This window comes from Corylus avellana, chromosome ca3, assembly GCF_901000735.1.
Source record: "Corylus avellana chromosome ca3, CavTom2PMs-1.0".
Taxonomy (NCBI): domain Eukaryota; kingdom Viridiplantae; phylum Streptophyta; class Magnoliopsida; order Fagales; family Betulaceae; genus Corylus; species Corylus avellana.
Genome location: NC_081543.1, coordinates 27,159,727 through 27,168,997, shown reverse-complemented (window position 1 = coordinate 27,168,997; position 9,271 = coordinate 27,159,727). Strand labels below are relative to the sequence as shown.

General features: G+C 35.3%; 1 protein-coding gene across 1 annotated transcript; it reads right to left on the bottom strand.

The window, feature by feature from the left end:
- Window positions 1–6,726: 6,726 nt before the first annotated feature.
- Window positions 6,727–7,497, bottom strand: LOC132174339 (subtilisin-like protease SBT3). The gene has a single exon (XM_059586010.1). It carries the CDS (start codon window positions 7,495–7,497, stop codon window positions 6,727–6,729), a length of 771 nt encoding a protein of 256 aa, XP_059441993.1.
- Between the last annotated feature and the right edge of the window lie 1,774 nt (window positions 7,498–9,271).

Genomic DNA, 9,271 nt, shown 5'->3' with positions numbered 1-9,271 from the left:
CCTGGGCCTGCCCGGAACCTGACCTGGACCCACCCAGGCTTGCCCGGAACCCGCCCGGGACTTGACTGGGACTTGTCCAGGACCCGCCTGGGACCTAACTAGGACTTGCCCGGGACCTGCCCGGGACTTGCCCGAGACTTGATCGGGAACCTCCCGAGACTTGACCGGGACCTCGGCGGGACTTGCCCGGAACTTGACCGGGACCATTCCGAGACTTGCCCGGGACCCACTTGGGACCTGCCTTGGACTTGACTAAGACCCGCTCGAGACTTGACCAAACCTGCTCGAGACCTAACCGGGATCCGCCGGGACTTGACCGAGACCCACTTAGGACTTGCCTGGGACCCCGCTCGAGACTTGACTGGACTTGCCTGGTCGTGTCCTGGGCGGGTCCTGGGCAAGTCCCGTCGGGGTCCCGGTCAAGTCCTAGTAGGTCCCATGCAGGTTCCGGTCAAGTCCCGGCGGGGTCCCAGGTAAGTCCCGGGCAAGTCCCGGTCAAGTCCCTGTCAAGTCTTGGGTGAGTCCCGGTGGAGTCCCGGGCAAGTCCCAAGTAGGTCCCAACGAGGTCCCGGACAAGTCCCGGTTAAGTTCCGGCGGGGTCCCGGGCAGGTCCCTGTGAGGTCTCGAACAAGTCCCGTGCAGGTCCCGGCGGGGACCTTATTGGAAAAAATATATATATAAAAAGATATTAAAAAAAAAAATTATTTGCTGTGTGCAAGGTAAACGTCGTAAAATGTTTTCGACATGAAATATTTTCAGAAAAAATGGCTTTCTTGAAAATATTTTACGAAGGAAACCATTTTACGTCGAAGTAAACGGAGCCTTAGTATCCGTTTGATTTACCGATTTTAAAACATATATGAGAATTAATGAAAACATAGGCAGTTTCGTAAAATTGTAATTTAATTTTAAAAATCGTTCATTTTAAAAACTCATTCTTTAATTTGGTCGTCGAGCAAAAACATTGATATTTTCATATTTTTAAACGATTTTTTTTTTTTTCAATACCCACTTTCTAATAGGAAACTTTCTATTATTTTGTTTAAAAACACGTATTTGGCAAGTAGGATTGTGGGACAAAAACACTCTTACTTCATTCTTGATTCAAGTATGACTTACATCAATTCCACAATTTAAAATATTGTAATTTCGTTGTGAATTGAAGTGGATGTATGAATTACTAATAGTTGAGAAATGCTATAGTAACGTGTCACCGTCTTATGTAATATCCAATTTTAGTAAATAAATATATAATATATAGGATGAGATGTTGATACATCATTTGGTAACCAAATTTTTTCAATTTAGACAGTCAATTATATTGCTTGAATTACGCACAATTTTAGCAACTAATTGTAGGAGATCTCATATCCTTCAATTTTGACATTATTATGCTCTAAGAGGATCCCTGCAAGTGTGTATTCTTTTTTATTACTTTACCTCAGCCATACAAGTGTGTGAAAACTTTTTATTATTATTAGGGGTAATTACCTTTCCTTATGAACTACAACGCATTTTCATTTTGCTTCCATGAACTACCAACACTACTGCTCGACCGCCATGAACTATCATTTTGTAAAATCTCTCTTTTGTCAGTCAAAGGTGTTAACTCAGACGGTCAAAGTGACAATGCGTTATAGTTTATGGAGGCAAAGTGACAATGCGTTGTAGTTCATGGGGGGCAAAGTGACAGTGAATTGTAGTTTATGGAGGTAAAGTGACGGATAAACCGTCTAAGTTAACGCCTTTGACTGGCGGAAAGGGAGTTTTGGGCACAAAATGATAGTTCATAAGGTCGGGCAATAAGGATGATAATTTATAGGGACAAAATGAAAATACGTTGTAGTTCTTAGGGAAAAAAATAATTACCCCTTATTATTATTTTGGGAAATTATATCTAAAATCCTTAGGTAAACACGCTTTTTTTAAAAACTCCCTGGGTATTTTTTTTTGGAAATTTAATCCCTGGGTAACTCGAAACTACTAGAAAACTCCCTACCGTCAATTTTTGTTAACTTCCGTTAGTCTACTTAAAACTCACCGTTTTATCTGATTAAAATATTATTACTTTTATTAATTTAAGCCACCCCTGGGGTGGCTTACGGCCACCCCCAGATGGTTTGGGGGGGCCTGCGGGCCACCCCATGGGTGGAGGGAGGGAGATTGGAATAAAAAAGATACTGGTTTTCTATGAGGGGCACATTCCAAATGGGAAAAAAACTGAGTGGGTCACGCATGAGTACCACGCAACCCTGAAGGAGCTTGATGGCACCGATCCCGATGGCGATCAGGTGGGGTTTCTATTTCGTCTTTTTTTATTATTGGCTTCACATTTCTTCTTAATTGCTCGGCTGAATGGTGGTTTAATTATTAACATCTTTTGCTGCCAAAATCATCTAAAGGGTCATCTTTGAAGAGCATTTACTCTGTTGGTGAATGGTGATGCTAAGTTCTCACCTTGTCGATTAACTTAATTTATGCAGAAAATCTTTGTTCTGTGTCGTTTATTCAAGAGAACTAACAATGGTGGCAATGGTCGAAAGCGAAAGCACTCTACCGAAGCTGGACCTGCCAAGTCTAAACGAAGGGCGGCTTCAGAATCTTCAGCATTGGAAATGCAAGTTGAAGATCATCCAACAACTAACAAATCTCCTCATTCTGAAAATTCTGATGTAATGATATATGACACTATAGAAAGTGTTGAGTGTGGTGACACCAATTCTCCTGCAGAGAATCCAGTGGTAGAAATGGCACAAGTGATAGCTGATTAGGTGAGAAAGGAATGGGTTTGGGCTCGCGGCCACCCACGGGTGGCAGCAGCCACCCAAACCACTTGGGGTGGCAAAGCCACCCGAGGTGGTTAAGCCCACCTGGGGTGGCTGCGGCTTCCATAGGGGCCAGGGGGTGGCAACGCACCACCCCACAGCCCTACTTTTTTTTTTTTTTAAGATTGAATTTTTTAAATTAAATTAATAAAAATAATAATATTTTAATCAGATAAAACGGTGAGTTTTGAGTAGACTAACGGAAGTTAACAAAAATTGACGGTAGGGAGTTTTCTAGTATTTTCGAGTTACCCAGGGATTAAATTTCCAAAAATAAATACCCAGGGAGTTTTTAAAAAAAGCGCGTTTACCTAAGGATTTTAGATATAATTTCCCTATTATTTTTTAGCCAAAAGGGAAAGTTCCTTTAAAGATTTGTTTTGTCGTAGTTTGTTTATAATAAAACCTGTCATTATTTTTCTCTTTTGGTCGTAGGAAACCATAAAGCAAAGAGCAGCCCATGGAGGCATAATCATGTCTTGAGATGAATAAAAAACCAAACTGCACATGGCACAAGGTTGTGAAGATTCTTACTTTTAAGCCATTACAATATATATATCCAGCCTCCTTCACGTGTTGTTTCAAGTGTCCAAAGCCAGTCCACGTCAAAAACCTTATTAAAGCATTCTCTTTCTACTATTTAAATTTACTATTTATTTTAGCCAAAAAAAAAAAAATTACATTTTCTTATTTTAGAGGACAAATTTCTTACAAACTAATATTAATTTTTTCAAAGTACTTACATTCGGCTCACCGAATTAGGGAGCCAGATGGAGATTCAAAAATATGCATTAATTTTAGCATTTTGGCTCACCAAACTAAGGATTTTAGTAAAACAGTGAGCGAAGGAGAATGCTCTAAGTTCCAAACCATAGTATTAGCGCACTAGCAATGGACTCTATAAATCCTATTCCCATCCTTGATGGTAGGGAACACTCTTAAAAAGTCTTATACAAAAAACTTCTTTGGTTTCCCTAAACCAAGGGAAGCCTAATGGAACCAATTAATACGATAGCACTTTTGGTTCCCTTTCCATTATTTTAATAATAATAAGGGTTAAATTCACTTTACCCTCCAGATTTTTAAGGAGTTTTTCAATTCGAACCCCAATGTTTAAAAATTGGCAATGTACCCCCCTAATGTTTAAAAAATTTTCAATTCAGACCCTTTGTTACTAATTTTCGTCTAATTGGGCTGAAATCATCCCATGTGCGTCTCACGTAGGATTTTGATGCTCTCTATTACAATTTTGCCCTTATTAAAACCTATGAAATTACGTAATTACCCTCAATTTCATAGGTTTTAATGAAGATAATTATGTAATTTCATAGGTTTTAATGAGGGCAAAATTGGAATAGAAGGCATTAAAATCTCACGTGAGATGCACGTGGGATGATTTCCGTCCAATTAGACAGAAATTAGTAACGGATGGTCTGAATTGAAATTTTTTGAAACATTCGGAGGTTACATTGCCAATTTTTAAACATTGGGATTCGAATTGAAAAACTCCTGAAGTTTCAGGGGGGTAAAGTGAATTTTCTCCTAATAATAATAATAAAAAAAGATGTTTCTTTCCTCTCTTTCCACCTAACATTTGTTTGAAAGAATATTTATTAAATATTTAAATAACTTTATTTCTCTCTCTCTCTCTCTCTCTCTCTCTCTCTCTTTCCTTTATTATTTAATTGAATGAATATATATAAATGATAAGAGAAGCTATTGCGGGGATTATTTGAATAGGGAATCAAAAGTAGTTTGGTTTTCTAAATTTAAGGAAAATTTAAGAGAAGTTGCTGATAAAATACAATGAGGAAATGCAGAAATATAAATAAGAGAGACAAGATTAAGGTGGTTTAGCAATATGCCTACATCCACACACTAAAACCCTATAGGATACATTTGGCTTTTATTGAATGATTTGATTGCACATAAGAGCTTCATTATATAGGAGTTAAGGGGAGAAAAACTCCTTGTATCTTAGCAATGTTGACAAGAAGATGGGGTTTTTATACAAGCCAATAGCTAAAGCCTCTCTTCACTTGGGCAATATGGGACAACTCACATTTATCTTTAACATTCCCCCTTAAACTCAAGGTGAAAACTTATGAAATCTTGAGTTTGCTTCTGGATTGATGATAGTGGAGACTGGAGGTAATGGCGCTAGAATTTGAAACATCGGCAACATTTGGCCTGAATGAGCCAACTATGGGTCTTACATAAAAGCCAACTGGGCTGAAATGAGCCTGGGTTTGCAACAATACCACAAAGGTCAGGTATGCGTTTTAAACAATACCACAAAGGCCAAAATACATGGGGCCAACTATGGGCTGAAATGGGCAAGTGTTTGTAACAATACCACAAATGCCAAACAATACCACAAATACCATGAGAAAATACAATGCGGAAATATAAAGTAGAAATATAAATAAGAGAGCCAAGATTATGGTGGTTCGATAATATGCTAACATCCACATACTAAAGCCCTATAGGCTACATTTGGTTTTTATTGAATGATTTCATTGTACATAAGAGCCTCATTATATAGGAAGCTCCTTGTATCTTAGCAATGTGGAACAAGAGGATGAGACTTTTATAGATGCTGGTAGTGTTTGTTAAATTACCAATTATCCCAAAAGCTTAAACTTATGTGATAATTGGTAATTTAACATGGTATCAGAGCCAAATGTCATAAGATCGAACATTGACTTCGCCAATTCACCCCCCATTTAAATTAAATGTTTCACGTGTTAGGTCTCACCTATTAAAAGAGAGTTTGAACCCACACGTGAGAGGGAGTGTTAAAGTAATGATTAAGTGATTAAATTTATATCTTTCTATCAACTTAAGCTTATAAGATAAAGTTTAAACTTTTAGGATAACTAGTAATTTAACAGTGCTTTTATAAGTTAGGTTCCTTATGTCATATACATAATTGCCCACACAAGTGATCTTGTTTGATGGGTGATAGTGGTTCCTTTCGTAGTTGGGGTAGGGATATTAGTGCGCATGTATGGATTGTAGGCTCCTTTCACAATTGAAGTACGGATGGATTTGTACATATGTCATAGATCGAACCTACCTAGCCACTCAAGCGATCCTATAACATATAACATTGGTAAAATTTTCATTTGAGGGGGTTGTAGTGATATATGGTGATAAAATTGCATGTGAGGGGATGGTGTACGTATGCATGAATTGTGGGTCTCTTTCGCATTTGGAGTAGGGACAAATGTGCTTTCATGGATATAGCCCACATAGCTCACACAAGTGATGTTAGAGATATAGCCTATAAAATTGATGAAACTTTCTTTTGAGGGGGAGTGTACGTATACGTATTTATGATGATGAACTCATCGTAAGAGAGAAATTGTTAAGTGTATAATTAACAATGAAAAGATGCCACAAGTGTGAGTTGTTAATCTAACATAATTTGACTTAAACTTATAGGTTTAAACTTTTGGGTTGAGTAGCGTTCTAACATGTGATATTTCTTACCAGAAGACTTCTCAACATATTAATCTTCATAAGAAAAAAGTAGCATTTTACACATACTCTATTTAGATTATATACATTTATATTTTACAATAAACATATATGGCCCCGCGACACATAAGACTTACTCCTAAACTTTATTTGAGAGGAAACATGGAAGAGTAATGCTAAATATCCCCATTATGTCCCTCCAAAAATTGTAAGTTTTTTAAAATTATCATTAGAATAAAATTCAATAGTGGTATATATATATATATATATATATATATATATATATCACAAATTTAATGATAATTTAAAAAGTCACATCAATTTTGAGAGACATAAAAATAACACAAGAAGGACATGTAGTACTATGCCAAAAGGAGCTTTCAACTAGACCTAGTTACACACACATATAAGAGATCTATCAAATAATGGCTAACTTATGGAATCCATTGCACAACTTTTCATAACCATGGCCTTTATATCCTGCCACAGTTGAAAACCTAACGCCTTTCTCCATGGCAGCAAATGAAGCTTCTGCTAAACGATCCATTTCTGATGGCACTGCATATGTGCAGGAGGTAAAAAACAAAAAAATCACATCAACACCATCAACAATGTCTTGGTACATAGCTGCAAAGACATAAAATGAGCATCTTCCTTCATCCCAAGAGACTTTGTATATTGCCAATCTACTAATCTTAATACTGCGTGTCTTAGTAACTAAACCCTTATTGAAGAACCTGGCTCCAATAATGGCCTCACATCTTCCCTTCCACTTATTTGGAACTTTCCCTGTCATACCATTATCTTTGAAGCTCTCGCTTTCCAGCCAAACTCCGGCGTGAATGACAATCAATTTGACATTTTTTCCATAACAGCTTGAAGTGTGGGGGGTGTAAAGGGTGAAAGTCTTTTCATTAGAAGCAAAGGAAAACCTTGGTGGCTTCTTTGAAACCTCAAGCTCATATTGAGAGTGAAGAGTAGTAATAAGACCTTGGAAAGCATGATCTTGAATATGTGGTGGGGAGGATCGATGACTTTCTAAAGAGGCAGGATTTGTAAACCTGAGGGATTCAATGGTGGAAGAAAACCAGTGAAGGTGATTAGTGAAGGACATTGATTCAGCATGGAAAGCTAGCAAGAAGGACACAAGAAAGAACAAGTACAAAAAAGGAACCCTATCAAACTCCATTGTTGCTTTAATGACCAGAGCTTTTGTTTAGAATTTAATGGCCATTGTGATCAATTTATATAGAGAATGAACCCCCCCAATCAACCCCCACCCCCCCTCCCAAAAAAAAAAAAAAGATAATGAAAATAAGAAAAAAGGAAAAAAAATAATAATAATAATAAAGAAAATTGAATGGCTAATCTCTTGTAAAAATTAACAAAGTCTTCTTTTCTATGATGGGCAAGAACTCTAATTGGCACAATAAACACATTGTCAATGTAAGTGATAAAAATAAATTTGCTTCTCATATAATCCAAAGGTTGGAATGTGATAATAGAATAAAAAAAAAAAAAGAAAAAAAAAAAGAAAGAAGAAAGAAAATGTTAAATCGCTACATGGAATATTTAATTGAAATCAATGTTAAATTATGAAGTAAGGGTTCGAATTTAGGATCTCTATTCTATATCATATCATGTTAAATCATCAATTATTTTCAAAACTTAAATTTATAACAAAAATGTGAATTTAATAAATTAATTAATATTGTAATAGAAAGAGAGAGAGAGAAAAAAAAAAAAAATAGAATTTAAACTTTTTACTGCTAGCTAGCAATAGGGGCCAAACAAATAACTAAAACTCATTTATGGGGTATGCTATGTTAATAATATACAGTTAAGTAAAAATAAGGGTTAAATACTTTATTAATATTTAGGTTTACAGTTTTTTATTTTTTCCCACTTAGGGTTCAAAAACGGTCATAAATGGTACATGACTTACGGGAAAAGACCAACTTGGTACCTCCGTTAAGTTTCGTCACACGTGTCATCATATCAAAGTGCCATGTGTCCTAAAAATTAAAAATAATAATAATAAAAAAAAACTAAACCTTAAAAAAAAAAAAAAAATTGACAAATTCATGGGGTGGCCCATGAATTTTTCAATTTTTTAAATATATATTTTTTATTATTTTTTTTAAGGTTTAGTTGTTTTAATTAATTTTTTATTTCTTAATTATTTTTTTTAGGACACGTGACATTTCTTTGTGAGAACACGTGGCATTCCATTAGTTTGGGCTAACGGAACCTAATGAATGTACTAAGTTAGTCTTTTCCCGTAAGTCAGATACCATTTATGACCCTTTTTGAACCTTAGGCGAAAAAATTAAAAAAAAACTACAAATCTAGGTACTAATAAAGTATTTAACCCTAAAATTACTGATTCTTGAGATGCTTCACTAAATTAACAATTCAAAATTTTAAATCCTAACGCCTATGTAGTGAAATCCCCATATTGAAATCACAGTATATAATTCCAAGCATATATAGTAGAGGGAAATATATTTTATAATATGGTTTTCCTAATTACTATATATATATATATATACTTGAGTACGAGGAAATACTGACATGAAAATGAAACTACTAAATATGAATCAAGTATATTTTCAACTACATGAAAAATATTCTTAATTTTTCTAACTCTATACAAATATTTAACTATAGATATCTAAATATTTTAATATTATATATATATAATTTTTTTTTTAGAATAAAAATAATATTAGTTGACTGCATTTTAGAATAATAATAACTAATTGGGAAAATTACAGTTTACCGGCCCCCTCAAAGTTGACAGCATTTTTTAATTCGAACATCAAAGTTTCAATTTTTGCAATCCACCCCCCAAAGTTCCAAATTTTTGCAATTTGACCAATTGTGTCCAAAACTTCCCATATTGCCCATAATTTTTATTTTTATTTTTATTTTTTATAATTTTTTTTTTTAAAAAAATTCGT

Bases quoted from the DNA above. Each gene is read 5' to 3' on its own strand.
- LOC132174339 (XM_059586010.1), bottom strand. From the start codon at position 7,497: ATGGAGTTTGATAGGGTTCCTTTTTTGTACTTGTTCTTTCTTGTGTCC.